At 53.0% G+C, this 23247-nt stretch overlaps 1 protein-coding gene across 1 annotated transcript in view; it reads right to left on the bottom strand.

Annotated features, from left to right (window-relative positions):
• The window catches only part of LOC148481847 (maltase-glucoamylase-like), a 212421-nt gene that overhangs the window by 75738 nt on the left and 113436 nt on the right, over window positions 1–23247 (bottom strand). The window contains exons 23-24 of the mRNA XM_088452934.1: window positions 9282–9449; window positions 1285–1449 (exon numbers count right to left, since the gene is read on the bottom strand). Of these exons, the coding sequence (XP_088309060.1) occupies window positions 1285–1449; window positions 9282–9449 (333 nt within the window). The remainder of the gene's footprint in view (window positions 1–1284; window positions 1450–9281; window positions 9450–23247) is intronic.

Here is a 23247-nt window from a genome sequence, read left to right as displayed (position 1 = left end):
GAGCCCTGCTATAACATCGCCATCTGGATATGGCATTAAGCAGCGTTCCCCCTGGTTCCCCGACTCCTGATCCGCTCTAACAGACAGAGCAGAGCTAGGAGCTGGTCCCCTGTGATCAGATGTGTGGTCTAAATAGACCACAAGCTGATTACTGTAAATAAAATAGTAAAAAAGAAAAAACCCTCTAACAGTTAGTGCTCCTGCACTGTGACCACCGGAGGAGAGAGCTCGTGGATCACTAAGGTAAGTGTCAGCTCAGTGGTGGACAGGGGGGGTCGTGGGGCAGCCATAGGGGGGGGCACATATTTGGAGTAGTAGATAAACACGTCTTTTGGAGCTAGTGGATAAACCTTTCAAAATGCTTCCAATAGATAAATCCAGAAAGGGTGGCATAATCCCTTTAACGAGCACTAAAAGGGTTATACGACGCTGATTAATGGGGGCCATAGTGAGCTAATAGGCAACAAGTTTATTTTGTCAGATTACAAATAATACCAAACCATTAGTGCCCCATTACTGGGAACACAACAACTTCTTTCTCTGATGAGGAATTCTTATGAGTATGTAACACTCAAATTAATTTATAAAAGGTCACCTAATATTAGAGGGGAGCAAACCTTGTGATCAGTCACTCCGGCACATCATGCAGGCAGGGGGTGCTGGGCTGGGGAGAGGGGCTGCTGCCACTGACAGGTAAGAAGAGGGGGAGGGGCGACAGACCTGAGAACCCACCAGAGCCCGCCAACAAGCCTGAATACTTAGTACCCACCCCCCTTCCCCTTGGCGCCCCTGTTTCCCTCGTACAATTGTTGATGTCTTGCTGCCATTGTTTGTAGTCCCGTGTTACTTTATGTATAGTATGTGATGTGTTCATTCTAATCTGTCATCATGTAGTTGATTATGAAGTGACAAAGTTCTAAAGGTTTAACATGTACTATAAATACAATAATGGACGACATCTTTATCCGATTGTGTTTTAAAAAAAATAAAAATGTTATTATTAGTGCTAAAAAAAAAGAATATTGTTGTGTATCAGTATGATTTCAGGGACATTTCTTGTAAAGATACAAGATAAACATAAAATAGTGTGTAATTATATTTATGCTAACAAGAATATTTACAACTTAACTTTGCTTGGGTACTTAGAACACTAAAGTGATAACAATTGACTAATACTAAGGAATGACATCAGAGCTCATTATTTATATACCGACATTATATACAGGAATGTATACATATATTAGCATCACAGTATAATTCACGGCTTCATCTTATGACACCCACCTCCCAGATGCAGCCGCGGTCGATACATTTCTGACTAGTGGCATCAGGCTCAGGGTGGCAATCAAACCTCTCTGAATCAGCAATCAGAACCCCTGGGCCAAGCTGGTCCCATTCCACGGTGTACGATTCTCCCAGTGTCAGCTGGAGACCAGTGATGTGCAGAACCTACATATACAAATGATACAGGCAATGATAACCTTCCCTTTGCATTAATACATTTGCACTGTAGATTGAAGTGAAAGATTTTCCCCCATCTGATAAGGAACATCTGTAGTAATAAATGAGTTTGTGATGAGGAAGGGCTCATTTAGGGCTACACACATTTGAACTCTGCAATGTGTAGTCTCTGGTGTGGAGCCCATAGTCTTCTAGTAGGCAACGACATGTATACATCACGTTGCCCTTTCGGGAACAAGCTCTGGAAAGCTTTGCATTCCGAAATTTAATGCATACGAAGAATGTAGTCGAACCTCCAAAAAATTGCATATTTTGAAGTTTGACCACATTTTTAAGGATATTGCCTCCAGCTCTTTCTCTTTGTGGTGGAAGTAAGAATGTTTTTTTTGTTGAGCTGGAAGTTATTTTGTTTAGTGGTTCCACTTTCCTTTACCAATGGCATATATCAGTGATGTGCGGTTAGGTGAGACTTCAGTGTCATACTTCTGGTTACTCCAGAGTTTTGACTATAAAAATTATAAGAAAACTTGAAAGAAAATATTATCCTAATCATTTTTATAGTCAAAACTCTGGAGTACAAAATGTATGGCAGGTGAGGCGCTGCCTCCACTCTCTACCTCTTCCCAACATCCCTGATCAAAACTCACCAGATTTCCAGCTCTATATACTGCTGCACCTTAGTATAATGCCCACATGGGTTCAGTCATATGTATAATATTACAGTGGAATAACCATAGCAGTATGAGCTTTTATTCCTGGTACACCCGAATAAATAGGGAAGTGGGAATACAAGAACAGTTTAACTTATTTTTTGAGATCAGCAACATTTTCAAAACAGTCCTGGTAAATATCTGCCCCCTTCTGCCTTTGGCCAGAAAATGTTGGAAGGTTTTGAAGTTTTACCAGTGGAATTTGGCCTGTGTTACCAGTCCAACCCCAACTACAACACACAGCTGAATGAATTGTCCATCATCATCCCAACTATAAATTCCATAAAATGAGAAATTACAAACAAGAATAAACCCGAGTTAGATGAGATAGGACAGATACAGATACAGCGCTCACAGGTTGTATTGCTGGAACTTTGCACCTCAGCGTTGCTGACATTTATTTGAGACCTATAAGTAACAATGAGTATAACAGCTGTGACATTTTGTGAACATCAGAACAGTCTGTCGTAGAGATGTCATTGTAGTTTCATGTTCCGCCATCTCTTTTCCATGCTGTAGCCCCATTTAGAGTGCCACAGACTATTCAACTATGACCCACCATGTGCCCAGCTTTTGTACGAAATATGCATCCTGTTCACAACACTAATGCAACAACGTACAGTGCGCGGGTACCCTGGTCACTGGCGCTGGTTATTTTCTGCAGCAATTCAGATGGTAACCTGGGAGAAAACGCAAAAGACCGAGGGCTGAAACAACTGAGCTGCGCCATGCAGTACACCATGTATCATGCCATGCAGTACACCATCTATCGTGCCATGCAGTACACCATCTATCGTGCCATGCATACACTATCCATCATGCCATGCAGCACACCATCTATCGTGCCATGCATACACTATCCATCATGCCATGCAGTACATCATACACCATGCCATGCAGTACACCAAACATCGTGCAATGCAGCACACCATCCATTGTGCCATGCAGTACACCATCCATCGTGCCATGCAGTACACCATGTATCGTGCCATACAGCACACCATGCATCGTGCAATGCAGTACACCATACATCGTGCCATGAAGAAAACCATCCATCGTGCCATGCAGTACACCATCCATCGTGCCATGCAGTACACCATCCATCGTGCCATGCAGTACACCATCCATCGTGCCATGCAGTACACCATCCATCGTGCCATAGAGTACACCATCCATCGTGCCATGCAGTACACCATCCATCGTGCCATGCAGTGCACCATGTATCGTGCCATGCAGTACACCATCCATCGTGCCATGCAGTACACCATCCATCATGCCATGCAGTACACCATCCATCATGCCATGCAGCACACCATCCATCGTGCCATGCAGTACACCATCCATCGTGCCATGCAGTACACAATCCATCGTGCCATGCAGTACACCATGTATCTTGCCATGCAGTACACCATCCATCGTGCCATGCAGTACACCATCCATCATGCCATGCAGTACACCATCCATCATGCCATGCAGTACAACATCCATCATGCCATGCAGTACACCATACATCATGCCATGCAGTACACCATCCATCATGCCATGCAGTACACCATCCATCATGCCATGCAGTACACCATGTATTGTGCCAAGCAGTACACCATACATCATGCCATGCAGTACACCATCCATCGTGCCATGCAGTACACCATCCATCGTGCCATGCAGTACACCATCCATCATGCCATGCAGTACACCATCCATCGTGCCATGCAGTACACCATCCATCATGCCATGCAGTACACCATCCATCGTGCCATGCATTACACCATGCATCGTGCAATGCAGTACACCATACATCGTGCCATGCTGTACACCATCCATCGTGCCATGCAGTACACCATCCATCAAGCCATGCAGTACACCATCCATCATGCCATGCAGTACACCATGTATCATGCCATGCAGTACATCATACATCGTGCCATGCAGTACACCATGTATCGTGCCATGCAGTACACCATGTATCGTGCCATGCAGTACACCATCCATCGTGCCATGCAGTACACCATCCATCGTGCCATGCAGTACACCATGCATCGTGCCATGCAGTACACCATGTATCGTGCCATGCAGTACACCATGTATCGTGCCATGCAGTACACCATGTATCGTGCCAAGCAGTACACATGTATCGTGCCATGCAGTACACCATCCATCGTGCCATGCAGTACACCATGCATCGTGCCATACAGTACACCATCCATCGTGCCATGAAGTACACCATGTATCATGCCATGCAGTACACCATGTATCATGCCATGCAGTACACCATGTATCATGCCATGCAGTACACCATCAATCGTGCCATGCAGTACACCATGTATTGTGCCATGCAGTACACCATACATCGTGCCATGCAATACACCATCCATCATGCCATGCAGTACACCGTACATCATGCCATGCAGTACACCATCCATCATACCATGCTGTACACCATACATCGTACCATGCAGTACACCATCCATCATGCCATGCAGTACACCATGTATCGTGCCATGCAGCACATCATACATTGTGCCATGCAGTACACCATACATCATGCCATGCAGTACACCATCCATCATGCCATGCAGTACACCATGTATCGTGCCATGCAGTACATCATACATCGTGCCATGCAGTACACCATCCATCGTGCCATGCAGTACACCATGCATCATGCCATGCAGTACACCATCCATCATGCCATGCAGTACACCATACATCGTGCCATGCAGTACACCATCCATCATGCCATGCAGTACACCATCCATCATGCCATGCAGTACACCATTCATCGTGCCATGCAGTACACCATGTATCGTTCCATGCAGTACACCATGCATCGTGCCATGCAGTACACCATGTATCGTGCCATACAGTACACCATGTATCGTGCCATGCAGTACACCATGCATCGTGCCATGCAGTACAAGATGTATCGTGCCATACAGTACACCATTCATCGTGCCATGCAGTACACCATATATCGTGCCATGCAGTACACCATGTATTGTGCCATGCAGTACACCATGATTCATGCCATGCAGCACACCATGCATCGTGCCATACATAGTTGGGTTTAATCTGCAATTTTACATCAATTTTTTTTTAACAAAAATACCAATCCTAAATGTCTAGGACACAATAGGTGACTTTGGTCACAACTGTGATACTGGAATCAGTAAACATGTCAGAGTGTCTGTGTTGTGCCATGTGTGTCACTGTGCAGATCAAATAATGTATCACACACATCTGTATTAATAGAATGACGGACAATTCATCCAACTTCATCTGTCCAAATGATAATGAAGGGAATATTTTGTAGAACATTATTAGAACATTCGCTCATGGATTTCATGGTATGAAAAAATATCAGGTGAATGGTAGGGGTGTGCACCGGACACTTTTCGTGTTTTGTGTTTTGGTTTTGGATCTGGATCTTTCTTCGTGTTTTGGATCTGGATTGGTTTTGCCAAAACCACCCTTCCGTGTTTTGGGTTCTGGGTTTTGTGTTTTGGATCTGGATTTTTTCTTAAAAAATAAAAAAACCCCGCTAAAATCACATAAATGGGCCTTTTTTTGTTCCTACGCTATTAATAACCCCAATAACATTAATTTCCACTCATTTCCACTCTATTCTGAACACCTCACACCTCACAATATTGTTTTTAGGCCAAAAGGTTGTACCGAGGAAGCTGGATGACTATGCTAAGCGACACAAGGGGGCGGCACAAACACGTGGCCCATCTAGGAGTGGCACTGCAGTGGCAGACAGGAAGCCAATCAGCGTTATGGTGCCCATTTGCATGTAGCACGAACCCGGGAGATCCGTGCTACATGCATCTGTGTGATTGGCACAGAGCAATGACAGGTCCGTGAGACCCGTCTGTGCTGCTGTGGTAAAAAAAAAAAAAAAAAACCTGTGTAAAAAAAGAAAAAAATGGCGTGCACCCCCCCAAAAAAGAGCAACCAGCCCCGGGCATTAGTAACCCAGTGCTGGGTGTGCTTAAATACAGGGGACAAACGACGTAGGGGTCCCCTGTACTTAAGCACAACCAGCACCGGGCTAGTCAGAACCAGCGCTGGTTGCCAAAATACGGGGGACAAACGACGTAGGGGTCCCCTGTATTCTGCGCAACCAGCTCTGGGCTCTGATCCGGTCCTGGTTCTGGAAATATAGGGGACAAAAAATGAGTAGGGTTCCCCTGTATGTTCCAGAACCAGCACTGGACTTTTTCTAGCGGGGGGCTGATGCCACAGCCAGGGGAGCCCTTTCACCGGGCCCCCCAGCCGCAGCATCAACCCTGACCGCTAGTCAGCCCAGGCCGGGGATCCCTGGAGAGCTGGGGACCCCCCCAATAAAGGGGTCACCCTCTCCAGGGCACCCCAGGCCCAGGCTGATAGCCCGGGGCTATCCCCGCCACCCCTGGTGGCGGTGGGTGGCGGGTTGATTGTGTGGTGTGGTGTAAATAAAGAATATCAAACATTGTCTTTACAAGTAGAACTGCAAGTCCCAGCTAGCCTGCCCCGCATGCTGGTACTTGGAGAACCACAAGTACCAGCATGCAGGGCATTAAGGGCCCACTAGTACCTGTAGTTCACCTGTAAAAAAAATGTTTAAAAAAACACAGGACACACACACCGTGACAGTATAAGTTTATTAAACATACATACACACACACACACACACATGTACACATACTCACCTATGTAACCTGTAGCATCGGTCCACTTGTCCGGTAAAGTATCCCTAGGGGACCTGTGAAAAAAAACATACTCACCATCTCCTATGCGAGGTTCTGTCCTCTTCGTTCCAAAGTAGGCATCCCCGGACTTGGCAAAAAAAAAAAACGAAAACGCGATCCACGAACTTAGTACCGTTCTATAGAACGGTACTTCCCGAATGAGAGCTTAGCGGCGGGGTATCACCATGGAAACCCCGCTGCTAAGCGTTCATTGGCTGAGAGAGGTCATCTCCCGTCTCTCAGCCAATGAACGGCTCCCTCCATTGTAGTCAATGGTGGGAACCGCAGGGTAAACTTTAATAACCTTGCGGCTCCCAGCATTGACTACAATGGAGGGAGCCGTTCATTGGCTGAGAGAGACGGGAGATGGCCTCTCTCAGCCAATGAACGCTTAGCAGCGGGGTTTCCATGGTGATACCCCGCCGCTAAGCTCTCATTCGGGAAGTACCGTTCTATAGAACGGTACTAAGTTCGTGGATCGCGTTTTCGTTTTTTTTTTTTTGCCAAGTCCGGGGATGCCTACTTTGGAACGAAGAGGACAGAACCTCGCATAGGAGATGGTGAGTATGTTTTTTTTCACAGGTCCCCTATGGATACTTTACCGGACAAGTGGACCGATGCTACAGGTTACATAGGTGAGTATGTGTACATGTGTGTGTGTGTGTGTGTGTATGTATGTTTAATAAACTTATACTGTCACGGTGTGTGTGTCCTGTGTTTTTTTTAAACATTTTTTTACAGGTGAACTACAGGTACTAGTGGGCCCTTAATGCCCTGCATGCTGGTACTTGTGGTTCTCCAAGTACCAGCATGCGGGGCAGGCTTGCTGGGACTTGCAGTTCTACTTGTAAAGACAATGTTTGATATTCTTTATTTACACCACACCACACAATCAACCCGCCACCCACCGCCACCAGGGGTGGCGGGGATAGCCCCGGGCTATCAGCCTGGGCCTGGGGTGCCCTGGAGAGGGTGACCCCTTTATTGGGGGGGTCCCCAGCTCTCCAGGGATCCCCGGCCTGGGCTGACTAGCGGTCAGGGCTGATGCTGCGGCTGGGGGGCCCGGTGAAAGGGCTCCCCTGGCTGTGGCATCAGCCCCCCGCTAGAAAAAGTCCAGTGCTGGTTCTGGAACATACAGGGGAACCCTACTCATTTTTTTCCCCTGTATTTCCAGAACCAGGACCGGATCAGAGCCCAGAGCTGGTTGCGCAGAATACGGGGGACCCCTACGTCGTTTGTCCCCCGTATTTTGGCAACCAGCTCTGGTTCTGACTAGCCCGGTGCTGGTTGTGTTTAAGTACAGGGGACCCCTATGTCGTTTGTCCCCTGTATTTAAGCACACCCAGCACTGGGTCACTAATGCCCGGGGCTGGTTGCTCTTTTTTTGGGGGGGAGGACGCCATTTTTTTCTCTTTTTACACAGGTTTTTTTTTTTTTATTTACCACAGCAGCACAGACGGGTCTCACGGACCCGTTAGTGCTCTGTGTCAATGACACAGATGCAAGTAGCACGGATCTCCTGGTCCGTGCGTGCATCTGTGTCATTGAAATACACAGCAGCACAGACGGGTCTCACTGACCCATCTGTGCTCTGTGTCACTGTCAATCACACAGATGCATGTAGCACGGATCTCACGAGTCCGTGCTACATGCAAATGAGCACCATAATGCTGATTGGCTGAGAGCCGTGACAGACGGCTCTGTCAGCCAATCAGCACTTTGCCCATTAAAGGCAAAGGCATTTTTTTTTAAATGGCCGCTCGAGGCAAAACCTCGAGATCCGACAGCAGATCTCGAGGTTTTGCCTCGGGAGAGGGATCCGGGGCAGACAGGGAGATCCGAGCTTGGGCTCGGATCGCCCCGGATCCCCGAAGTTCGGGTGGGTTCGGTTCTCAGGGAACCGAACCCGCTCATCCCTAGTGAATGGGTGAACCATTGGTTTTCCAAAATGGTGAAAGCCATATTTTAGATTACATATACATCTGGAATATATAGGATACAGGGGTCTGGTTACTAAGCAGTGTTAGGAGACAGAGTGAAAAGTGATAAGAAAGTGATAAGGTACCAGCCAATCAGCTCCCAACTGTCATTTTTCAAACACAGCCTGTGAGATGGCAGTTGGGAGCTGATTGGCTGGTACCTTATCACAGACTTATCACTTTTCACTCTGTCTCCTAACACTGCTTAGTACATAGACCCCACAGTCTTATAGGACACCATCTGGATATACTGTAGGTGGCAAAACTGTAATGACAGATACACAGATAATCAGCTGACATGGGAGTTTGGTGTAATCATTGAATTAAAGGAAACATATTTAATTGTGCCAAATTCCTTAGTGTTACAGTTACACTGAGATACTATGAAGTTTGCCCACCTGGTAAGAGTCATGTGTAAATGAGTGACTTGAGGGCTGTACGACACCAGCTTTCCTGACAGTGACGGCCGTAGTGCCCCTGGGAAGTCCAAGGATTTTTATTTCTTCAAACTGCAGATTGTTGGGATCAGTATATGCTGCTCTGGTTGCTTCCATGGTTAGAAGGTTCTGAAACACAAACATAATCAATTGTCCTCAAAAGCACTGAATGCATACTATACACATGTCATTGCTTACTGTATGTTATGTCTGCAGTGTGTTTCCAGATGTTATCCCCCTTATCCTGCAAAGATTGTCATGTTAGTGTTTACGGCAAAGTTTTATCTGGCATAGGCGTATTATAATGTGTGCAGGGTGTACGGCGCACACGGGCCCCCTCATGTGTTCATACGATGACATGGCGTGCACACGGCCCCCTCATGTGTTCATACGAGGACACGGCGTGCACACGGGCCCCCTCATGTGCTCATACGATGACACGGCGTGCACACGGGCCCCCTCATGTGTTCATACGATGACACGGCGTGCACACAGGCCTCCTCATGTGTACATATGATGACACGGCGTGCACACGTGCCCCCACATGTGTTCATACGATGACACGGCGTGCACACGGGCCCCCTCATGTGTTCATATGATGACACGGCGTGCATACGGGCCCCCTCATTTGTTCACACGATGACACGGCGTGCACACGGGCCCCCTCATTTGTTCATACGATGACACGGCGTGCACATGGGCCCCGTCATGTGTTCATACAAAGACACGGCGTGCACAAGGGCCTCCTAATGTGTTCATACGATGATACGGCGTGCACACGGGCCCCCTCATGTGTTCATACAATGACACAGCGTGCACACAGGCCCCCTCATGTGTTCATACGATGACAGGGCGTGCACCCGGGCCTTCTCATGTGGTCATACGATGACACGGCGTGCACACGGGCCCGCTCATGTGTTCATACGATGACACGGCGTGCACATGGGCCCCCTCATGTGTTCATACGATGACACGTCGTGCACCCGGGCCCCCTCATGTGTTCATATGATGACACGGCGTGCACACGGGCCCTCTCATGTGTTCGTATGATGACACGGCATGCACACAGGCCTCCTCATGTGTTCATAGGATGACACGGCGTGCACACAGGCCCCCTCATGTATTCATACGATGACACGGCGTGCTCACAGGCCTCCTCATGTGTACATATGATGACACGGCATGCACACGTGCCCCCACATGTGTTCATACGATGACACGGCGTGCACACGGGCCCCCTCATGTGTTCATATGATGACATGGCGTGCCTACGGGCCCCCTCATTTGTTCACACGATGACACGGCGTGCACACGGGCCCCCTCATTTGTTCATACGATGACACGGCGTGCACATGGGCCCCGTCATGTGTTCATACGATGACAGGGCGTGCACCCGGGCCTTCTCATGTGTTCATATGATGACACGGCGTGCACACGGGCCCGCTCATGTGTTCATATGATGACACGGCGTGCACACGGGCCCCCTCATGTGTTCATACGATGACACGGCGTGCACCCGGTCCCCCTCTTGTGTTCATATGATGACAAGGCGTGCACACGGGCCCTCTCATGTGTTCATATTATGACACGGCATGCACATGGGCCTCCTCATGTGTTCACATGATGACACGGCGTGCACAGTTCATACGATGACATGGCATGCACATTGGCCCCCTCATGTGTTCATACGATGACACGGCGAGCACACGGGCCTCCTCATGTGTTCATACGATGACACGGCGTGCACACCGTCCCCCTCATGTGTTCATATGATGACACGGCGTGCACCCTGGCCTCCTCATGTGTTCATACGATGACACGGCGTGCACACGGGCCTGCTCATGTGTTCATACGATGACACGGCGTGCACACGGGCCCCCTCATGTGTTCATACAATGACACGGCGTGCACACAGGCCCCCTCATGTGTTCATACGATGACAGGGCGTGCACCCGGGCCTTCTCATGTGTTCATACGATGACACGGCGTGCACACGGGCCCGCTCATGTGTTCATACGATGACACGGCGTGCACACGGGCCCCCTCATGTGTTCATACGATGACACGTCGTGCACCCGGGCCCCCTCATGTGTTCATATGATGACACGGCGTGCACACGGGCCCTCTCATGCGTTCATATGATGACACGGCATGCACACGGGCCTCCTCATGTGTTCATAGGTTGCACGGCGTGCACACGGGCCCCCTCATGTATTCATACGATGACACGGCGTGCTCACAGGCCTCCTCATGTGTACATATGATGACACGGCGTGCACACGTGCCCCCACATGTGTTCATACGATGACACGGCGTGCACACGGGCCCCCTCATGTGTTCATATGATGACACAGCGTGCCTACGGGCCCCCTCATTTGTTCACACGATGACACGGCGTGCACACGGGCCCCCTCATTTGTTCATACGATGACACGGCGTGCACATGGGCCCCGTCATGTGTTCATACAAAGACACGGCGTGCACAAGGGCCTCCTAATGTGTTTATACGATGATACGGCGTGCACACGGGCCCCCTCATGTGTTCATACAATGACACGGCGTGCACACAGGCCCCCTCATGTGTTCATACGATGACAGGGCGTGCACCCGGGCCTTCTCATGTGTTCATATGATGACACGGCGTGCACACGGGCCCGCTCATGTGTTCATATGATGACACGGCGTGCACACAGGCCCCCTCATGTGTTCATACGATGACACGGCGTGCACCCGGGCCCCCTCTTGTGTTCATATGATGACACGGCATGCACACAGGCCCCCTCATGTGTTCATACGATGACACGGCGTGCACACGGGCCCTCTCATGTGTTCATATGATGACACGGCATGCACATGGGCCTCCTCATGTGTTCACATGATGACACGGCGTGCACAGTTCATACGATGACATGGCATGCACAGTGGCCCCCTCATGTGTTCATACGATGACACGGCGAGCACACGGGCCTCCTCATGTGTTCATACGATGACACGGCGTGCACACCGTCCCCCTCATGTGTTCATATGATGACACGGCGTGCACCCGGGCCTCCTCATGTGTTCATACGATGACACGACGTGCACACGGGCCTGCTCATGTGTTCATACGATGACACGGCGTGCACACGGGCCCCCTCATGTGTTCATACGATGACACGGCGTGCACCCGGGCCCCCTCATGTGTTCATATGATGACACGGCGTGCACACGGGCCTCCTCATGTGTTCATACGATGACATGGCGTGCACACGGCCCCACATGTGTTCATGCGATGACACGGCGTGCACATGGGCCCTCTCATGTGTTCATATGATGACACGGCATGCACACGGGCCTCTTCATGTGTTCACACGATGACACAGCGTCCACAGTTCATACGATGACATGGCGTGCACACGGGCCTACTCATGTGTTCATACGATGACACGGCGTGCACAACGTCCCCCTCATGTGTTCATACGATGACACGGCGTGCACACGGGCCCCCTCATGTGTTCATACGATGACACGGCGTGCACACGGGACCCCACATGTGTTCATATGATGACACGGCGTGCACACGGGCCCCCTCATGTGTTCATACGATGGCACGGCGTGCACACGGGCCCCCTCATGTGTTCATACGATGACACGGCGTGCACACAGGCCTCCTCATGTGTTGATACGATGGCACGGCGTGCACACGGGCCCCCTCATGTGTTCATACGATGACACAGCGTGCACACGGGCCTCCTCATGTGTTCATATGATGACACAGCGTGCACACAGGCCCCCTCCTGTGTTCATACGAGGATACGGCGGGCAAACAGGGGTCCGCATGTGTTCATACGATGACACGGTGTGCACACCGTCTGCCTCATGTGATCATACGATGACACGGCGTGCACACGGGCCTCCTCATGTGTTCATACGCTGACACGGCGTGCACACGGGCCCCCTCATGTGTTCATACGATGACACGGCGTGCACACAGGACCCCTCATGTGTTCATATGATGACACGGCATGCATACGGGCCCCCTCATGTGTTCATACGATGGCACGGCGTGCACACAGGCCTCCTCATGTGTTGATACGATGGCACGGCGTGCACACGGGCCCCCTCATGTGTTCATACGATGACACGGTGTGCAAACGGGCCTCCTCATGTGTTCATACGATGACACAGCGTGCACACAGGCCCCCTCATGTGTTCATACGAGGACACGGCGGGCACACAGGCCTCCGCATGTGTTCATACGATGACACGGCGTGCACACGGGCCCCCTCATGTGTTCATACGATGACAGGGCGTGCACACGGGCTCCCTCATGTGTTCATATGATGACACGGCATGCACAGGGGCCCCCTCATGTGTTCACAAGATGACACGGCGTGCACACGGGCCCCCTCATGTGTTCATACGATGACACGGTGTGCACACGGGCCTCCTCATGTGTTCATAAGATGACACGGCGTGCACACGGGCCCCCACATGTGTTCATACGATGACACGGCGTGCACACGGGCCCCCTCATGTGTTCATACGATGACACGACGTGCACACGAGCCTCCTCATGTGTTCATACAATGACACGGCGTGCACACAGGCCCCCTCATGTGTTCATACGATGACACTGCATGGACACATGCCTCCTCATGTGTTCATACGATGACACGGCGTGCACACGGGCCCCCTCATGTGTTCATACGATGACACGGCGTGCACACGGGCACCCACATGTGTTCATACGATGACACGGCGTGCACACGAGCCCCCTCATGTGTTCATATGATGACACGGCGTCCACACGGGCCTCCTCATGTGTTCACACGATGACACGGCGTGCACAGTTCATACGATGAAACGGCGTGCACATGGGCCCCCTCATGTGTTCATACGATGACACGGCGTGCACATGGGCCTCCTCATGTGATCATATGATGACACGGCGTGCACACGGGCCCCCTCATGTTTTCATACGATGACACGGCGTGCACACGGGACGCCTCATGTGTTCATACGATGACACGTCGTGCACACGGGCCCCCTCATGTGTTCATACGATGGCACGGCATGCACACGGGCCTCCTCATGTGTTCATATGATGACACGGCGTGCATACGGGCCACCTCTTGTGTTGTTACGATGGCACGGCGTGCACACGGGCCCCTCATGTGTTCATACGATGACACGGCGTGCACGCGGGCCTCCTCATGTGTTCATGCGATGACACGGCGTGCACCACGGGCCCCAACATGTGTTCATACGATGACACGGCGTGCACACGGGCCCCCTCATGTGTTCATACGATGACACGGCGTGCACACGGGCCCCCACGTGTTCATACGATGACACGGCGTGCACACCGGCTCCCTCATGTGTTCATACGATGACACGGTGTGCACACAGGCCCCCTCATGTGTTGATACGAGGACACGGCATGCACACAGGCCTCCTCATGTGTTCATACGATGACACGGCGCGCACACGGGCCCCCTCATGTGTTCATACGATGACACGGCGTGCACACGGCCCCCACATGTGTTCATACGATGACACTGCGTGCACACGGGTCCCCTCATGTGTTCATACGATGACACGGCGTGCACACGGGCCCCCTCATGTGTTCATACGATGACACTGCGTGCACACGGGCCTCCTCATGTGTTCATACGATGACACGGCATGCACAAGGGCCCCCTCATGTGTTCAAACGATGACACGGCTTGCACACGGGCCCCCTAATGTGTTCATACGATTACACGGCGTGCACACGGGCCTCCTCATGTGTTCATACTATGACACGGCGTGCACACGGGCCCCCTCGTGTTCATACGATGACACGGCATGCACACGGGCCTCCTCATGTGTTCATATGATGACAAAGCGTGCACACGGGCCCCCTCATGTGTTCATACGATGATACGGCGTGCACACGGGCCCCCTTATTTGTTCATTTGATGACACGGTGTGCACACAGGCCCCCTCATGCATTCACACTATGACACGGCGTGCACACGGGCCCCCTCATTTGTTCATACATTGACACAGCGTGCACACAGGCCTCCTCATGTGTTCATACGATGACACGGCGTGCACACGGGCCCCCTCATGTGTTCATACGATGACACGGCGTGCACCACGGGCCCCCTCGTGTTCATACGATGACACGGCGTGCACACGGGCCTCCTCATGTGTTCATATGATGACACAGCGTGCACACGGGCCCCCTCATGTGTTCACACTATGACACGGCGTGCACACGGGCCCCCTCATTTGTTCATACTATGACACAGCGTGCACACGGGCCCCCTCATGTGTTCATACGATGACACGGCGTGCACACAGGCCTCCTCATGTGTTCATACGATGACACGGCGTGTACACGGGCCCCCTCATGTGTTCATACGATGGCACGGCATGCACAAGGGCCCCCTCGTGTGTTCATACAATGACACGGCGTGCACCTAGGCCTCCTCATGTGTTCATACGATGACACGGCGTGCACCACGGGCCCCCTCATGTGTTCATACAATGACACGGCATGCACACGGGCCCCCACATATGTTCATATGATGACACGGCGTGCACACGGGCCTCCTCATTTTTTCATACGATGAAACGGCGTGCACATGGGCCCCCTCATATGTTCACACGATGACACGGCGTGCACACGGGCCCCCTCATGTGTTCTTACGATGACACGGCGTGCATACGGTCCCCTCATGTGTTCATATGAAGACACAGCGTGCACACGGGCCTCCTCATGTGTTCATACGATGACACGGCGTGCAAACGGGCCCCCACATGTGTTCATACGATGACACGGCGTGCACACGCGCCCCCTCATGTGTTCATATGATGACACGGCGTCCACAAGGGCCTCCTCATGTGTTCATACGATGACACGGCATGCACAGTTCATACGATGACATGGCATGCACACAGGCCCCCTCTTGTGTTCATACGATGACACGGCATGCACAAGGGCCCCCCCCATGTGTTCATACGATGGCACGGCGTGCACATGGGCCCCAACTTGTGTTCATACGATGACACGGCGTGCACACGGGCCCCCTTCGTTTTCATACGATGACACGGCGTGCATCCGGGCCTCCTCATGTGTTCATACGATGAAACGGCGTGCACACGGGCCCCCACGTGTTCATACGATGACACGGCGTGCACACCGGCTCCCTCATGTGTTCATACGATGACACGGTGTGCACACAGGCCCCCTCATGTGTTGATACGAGGACACGGCATGCACACAGGCCTCCTCATGTGTTCATACGATGACACGGCGCGCACACGGGCCCCCTCATGTGTTCATACGATGACACGGCGTGCACACGGCCCCCACATGTGTTCATACGATGACACGGCGTGCACACGGGCCCCCTCATGTGTTCATACGATGACACTGCGTGCACACGGGCCTCCTCATGTGTTCATACGATGACACGGCATGCACAAGGGCCCCCTCATGTGTTCAAACGATGACACGGCTTGCACACGGGCCCCCTAATGTGTTCATACGATTACACGGCGTGCACACGGGCCTCCTCATGTGTTCATACTATGACACGGCGTGCACACGGGCCCCCTCGTGTTCATACGATGACACGGCATGCACACGGGCCTCCTCATGTGTTCATATGATGACAAAGCGTGCACACGGGCCCCCTCATGTGTTCATACGATGATACGGCGTGCACACGGGCCCCCTCATTTGTTCATTTGATGACACGGTGTGCACACAGGCCCCCTCATGCATTCACACTATGACACGGCGTGCACACGGGCCCCCTCATTTGTTCATACATTGACACAGCGTGCACACAGGCCTCCTCATGTGTTCATACGATGACACGGCGTGCACACGGGCCCCCTCATGTGTTCATACGATGACACGGCGTGCACCACGGGCCCCCTCGTGTTCATACGATGACACGGCGTGCACACGGGCCTCCTCATGTGTTCATATGATGACACAGCGTGCACACGGGCCCCCTCATGTGTTCACACTATGACACGGCGTGCACACGGGCCCCCTCATTTGTTCATACTATGACACAGCGTGCACACGGGCCCCCTCATGTGTTCATACGATGACACGGCGTGCACACAGGCCTCCTCATGTGTTCATACGATGACACGGCGTGTACACGGGCCCCCTCATGTGTTCATACGATGGCACGGCATGCACAAGGGCCCCCTCGTGTGTTCATACAATGACACGGCGTGCACCTAGGCCTCCTCATGTGTTCATACGATGACACGGCGTGCACCACGGGCCCCCTCATGTGTTCATACAATGACACGGCATGCACACGGGCCCCCACATATGTTCATATGATGACACGGCGTGCACACGGGCCTCCTCATTTTTTCATACGATGAAACGGCGTGCACATGGGCCCCCTCATATGTTCACACGATGACACGGCGTGCACACGGGCCCCCTCATGTGTTCTTACGATGACACGGCGTGCATACGGTCCCCTCATGTGTTCATATGAAGACACAGCGTGCACACGGGCCTCCTCATGTGTTCATACGATGACACGGCGTGCAAACGGGCCCCCACATGTGTTCATACGATGACACGGCGTGCACACGCGCCCCCTCATGTGTTCATATGATGACACGGCGTCCACAAGGGCCTCCTCATGTGTTCATACGATGACACGGCATGCACAGTTCATACGATGACATGGCATGCACACAGGCCCCCTCTTGTGTTCATACGATGACACGGCATGCACAAGGGCCCCCCCCATGTGTTCATACGATGGCACGGCGTGCACATGGGCCCCAACTTGTGTTCATACGATGACACGGCGTGCACACGGGCCCCCTTCGTTTTCATACGATGACACGGCGTGCATCCGGGCCTCCTCATGTGTTCATACGATGACACGGCGTGCACACGGGCCCCCTCATGTGTTCATACGATGGCACGGCGTGCACACGGGCCCCCTCATGTGTTCATACGATGACACGGCATGCACCCGGGCCCCCTCATGTGTTCACACGATGACACAGCGTGCACACGGGCCTCCTCATGTCTTCATACGATGACACGGCGTGTACACGGGCCCCCACATGTGTTCATACGATGACACAGCGTGCACACGGGCCCTCTCTTGTGTTCATATGATGACAAAGGCATGCACACGGGCGTCCTCATGTGTTCACACGATGACACGGCGTGCACAGTTCATACGATGACACGGTGTGCACATGGGCCCCCTCATGTGTTCATACGGTGACACTGCGTGCACACGGGCCTCCTCATGTGTTCATATGATTACACGGCGTGCTCACCGTCCCCCTCATGTGTTCATACGATGACACGGCGTGCACACGGGCCCCTCATGTGTTCATACGATGACACGGCATGCACACGGGACCCCTCATGTGTTCATACGATGACACGTCGTGCACACGGGCCCCCTCATGTGTTCATACGATGGCACGGCGTGCACACGGGCCCCCTCATGTGTTCATACGATGACACGGCGTGCACACAGGCCTACTCATGTGTTCATACGATGACACGGCGTGCACACGGGCCCGCTCATGTTTTCATCCGATGACACGGCGTGCACACGGGCCCCCTCATGTGTTCATACGATGAAATGGCGTGCCCCCGGGCCCCCTCATGTGTTCATCCGATGACACGGCGTGCACACGGGCCTCCTCATGTCTTCATACGATGACACGCCGTGCACACGGGCCCCCACATGTGTTCATACGATGACACAGCGTGCACACGGGCCCTCTCATGTGTTCATATGATGACACGGCATGCCCACGGGCCTCCTCATGTGTTCATACGATGACACGGCGTGCACAGTTCATACGATGACATGGCGTGCACATGGGCCCCCTCATGTGTTCATACGATGACACAGCGTGCACACGGGCATCCTCATGTGTTCATATGATGACACGGCGTGCACACGGGCATCCTCATGTGTTCATACGATTAAACGGCGTGCACACGGGCCCCCTCATGTGTTCATACGATGGCACGGCGTGCACACGGGCCCCCTCATGTTTTCATACGATGACACGGCGTGCACCCGGGCCCCCTCATGTGTTCACACGATGACACGGCGTGCACACGGGCCTCCTCATGTCTTCATACGATGACACGGCGTGCACACGGGCCCCCACATGTGTTCATACGATGACACAGCGTGCACACGGGCCCTCTCTTGTGTTCATATGATGACAAAGGCATGCACACGGGCGTCCTCATGTGTTCACACGATGACACGGCGTGCACAGTTCATACGATGACACGGTGTGCACATGGGCCCCCTCATGTGTTCATACGATGACACTGCGTGCACACGGGCCTCCTCATGTGTTCATATGATTACACGGCGTGCTCACTGTCCCCCTCATGTGTTCATACGATGACACGGCGTGCACACGGGCCCCTCATGTGTTCATACGATGACACGGCATGCACACGGGACCCCTCATGTGTTCATACGATGACACATCGTGCACACGGGCCCCCTCATGTGTTCATACGATGGCACGGCGTGCACACGGGCCCCCTCATGTGTTCATACGATGACACGTTGTGCACACAGGCCTACTCATGTGTTCATCCGATGACACGGCGTGCACACGGGCCCCCTCATGTTTTCATCCGATGACACGGCGTGCACACGGGCCCCCTCATGTGTTCATACGATGACATGGCGTGCCCCCGGGCCCCCTCATGTGTTCATCCGATGACACGGCGTGCACACGGGCCTCCTCATGTCTTCATACGATGACACGCCGTGCACACGGGCCCCCACATGTGTTCATACGATGACACAGCGTGCACACGGGCCCTCTCATGTGTTCATATGATGACACGGCATGCCCACGGGCCTCTTCATGTGTTCATACGATGACACGGCGTGCACAGTTCATACGATGACATGGCGTGCACATGGGCCCCCTCATGTGTTCATACGATGACACAGCGTGCACACGGGCATCCTCATGTGTTCATATGATGACACGGCGTGCACACGGGCATCCTCATGTATTCATACGATTAAACGGCGTGCACACGGGCCCCCTCATGTGTTCATACGATGACACGGCGTGCACACAGGCCTCCTCATGTGTTCATACGATGACACGGCGTGCATACGGGCCACCTCATGTGTTGTTACGATGGAACAGCGTGCACACGGGCCCCCTCATGTGTTGATATGATGACACGGCGTGCACACGGGCCTCCTCATGTGTTCATACGATGACACGGCGTGCACACGGGCCTCCTCATGTGTTCATACGATGACACGGCGTGCACACGGGCCCCTTCATGTGTTCATATGAGAACACTGCGGGCACACAGGCCTCCTCATGTGTTCACAAGATGACACAGCGTGCACACAGGCCCCCACATGTGTTCATACGCTGACACGGCGTACACACTGGCCTACTCATGTGTTCACACGATGACACAGCATGCACAGTTCACACAATGACATGGCGTGCACACGGGCCCCCTCATGTGTTCATACGATGACACGGCGTGCACACTGGCCCCCTCATGCGTTCATACGATGACACAGCGTGCACACGGGCCTCCTCATGTGTTCATATGATGACACGGCGTGCACACGGGCCCCCACATGTGTTCATGCGATGACACGGGGTGCACACGGGCCCCCTCATGTGTTCATATGATGACACGGCATCCACACGGGCCTCCTCATGTGTTCACACGATGACACGACATGCACAGTTCATACGATGACACGGCGTGCACATGGGCCCCCTCTTGTGTTCATACGATGACACGGCGTGCACAAGGACCCACTCATGTGTTCATACGATGACACGGCGTGCACACGGGCCCCCTTCCTGTTCATACAATGACACGGCGTGCATCCGGGCCTCCTCATGTGTTCATACGATGACACGGCGTGCACACGGGCCCCCTCATGTGTTCATACGATGACACGGCGTGCACACGGGCCCCCTCATGTGTTCATACGATGACACGGCGTGCACCCGGCCCCCTCATATGTTCATACGATGACACGGCGTGCACATAGGCCTCCTCATGTGTTCATACGATGACACGGCGTGCACCACGGGCCCCCTCATGTGTTCATACGATGACACGGCATGCACACGGGCCCCCACATGTGTTCATACGATGACACAGCGTGCACACGGGCCTCCTCATGTGTTCATATGATGACACGGCGTGCACACGGGCCCCCACATGTGTTCATATGATGACACGGCGTGCACACGAGCCCCCTCATGTGTTCATATGATGACACGGCGTCCACACGGGCCTCCTCATGTGTTCACACGATGACACGGCATGCACAGTTCATACGATGACATGGCGTGCACACGGGCCCTCTCTTGTGTTTATACGATGAAACGGCGTGCACAAGGGCCCCCTCATGTGTTCATACGATGGCACGGCATGCACACGGGCCCCCTCATGTGTTAATTCGATGACACGGCGTGCACACGTGCCCCCTTCGTGTTCATACGATGACACGGCGTGCATTCGGGCCTCCTCATGTGTTCATACGATGACACGGCGTGCACACGGGCCCCCTCATGTGTTCATACGATGACACGGCGTGCACACGGGCCCCCTCATGTGTTCATACGATGACACGGCGTGCACCCGGGCCCGCTCATGAGTTCAGATGATGACATGGCGTGCACACGGGTCTCCTCATGTTTTCATACGATGACACGGCGTGCACACGGGCCCCCACATGTGTTCATACAATGACACAGCGTGCACATGGGCCCTCTCATGTGTTCATATGATGACACGGCATGCACACGGGCCTCCTCATGTGTTCACACGATGACACGGCGTGCACAGTTCATACGATGAAACGGCGTGCACATGGGCCCCCTCATGTGTTCATACAATGACACGGCGTGCACATGGGCCTCCTCATGTGATCATATGATGACACGGCGTGCACACGGGCCCCCTCATGTTTTCATACGATGACACGGCGTGCACACGGGACGCCTCATGTGTTCATACGATGACACGTCGTGCACACGGGCCCCCTCATGTGTTCATACGATGGCACGGCGTGCACACGGGCCCCCTCATGTGTTCATACGATGACACGGCGTGCACACAGGCCTCCTCATGTGTTCATACGATGACACGGTGTGCATACGGGCCACCTCATGTGTTGTTACGTTGGCACGGCGTGTACACGGGCCTCCTCATGTGTTCATTAAATGACACGGCATGCACACGGGCCCCCACATGTTCATACGATGACACGGCGTACACACGGGCCCCCTCATGTGTTTATACGATGACACGACGTGCACACGGGCCTCCTCATGTGTTCATACCATGACACGGCGTGCACACAGGCCCCCTCATGTGTTCATATGATGACACTGCGTGCACACAGGCCTCCTCATGTGTTCATACGATGAGACGGCGTGCACACGGGCCCCATCATGTGTTCATACGATGACACGGCGTGCACACGGGCCCCCTCATGTGTTCATACGATGACACGGCGTGCACACGGGCCCTCTCTTGTGTTTATACGATGAAACGGCGTGCACAAGGGCCCCCTCATGTGTTCATACGATGGCACGGCATGCACACGGGCCCCCTCATGTGTTAATTCGATGACACGGCGTGCACACGTGCCCCCTTCGTGTTCATACGATGACACGGCGTGCATTCGGGCCTCCTCATGTGTTCATACGATGACACGGCGTGCACACGGGCCCCCTCATGTGTTCATACGATGACACGGCGTGCACACGGGCCCCCTCATGTGTTCATACGATGACACGGCGTGCACCCGGGCCCGCTCATGAGTTCAGATGATGACATGGCGTGCACACGGGTCTCCTCATGTTTTCATACGATGACACGGCGTGCACACGGGCCCCCACA

The sequence above is a fragment of the Taudactylus pleione genome, unplaced genomic scaffold (assembly GCF_031769625.1).
Source record: "Taudactylus pleione unplaced genomic scaffold, aTauple2 ptg000559l, whole genome shotgun sequence".
NCBI lineage: Eukaryota > Metazoa > Chordata > Amphibia > Anura > Myobatrachidae > Taudactylus > Taudactylus pleione.
Note: the sequence above shows the minus strand (reverse complement) of the source record. Positions and strands in the feature narration are given on the sequence as shown.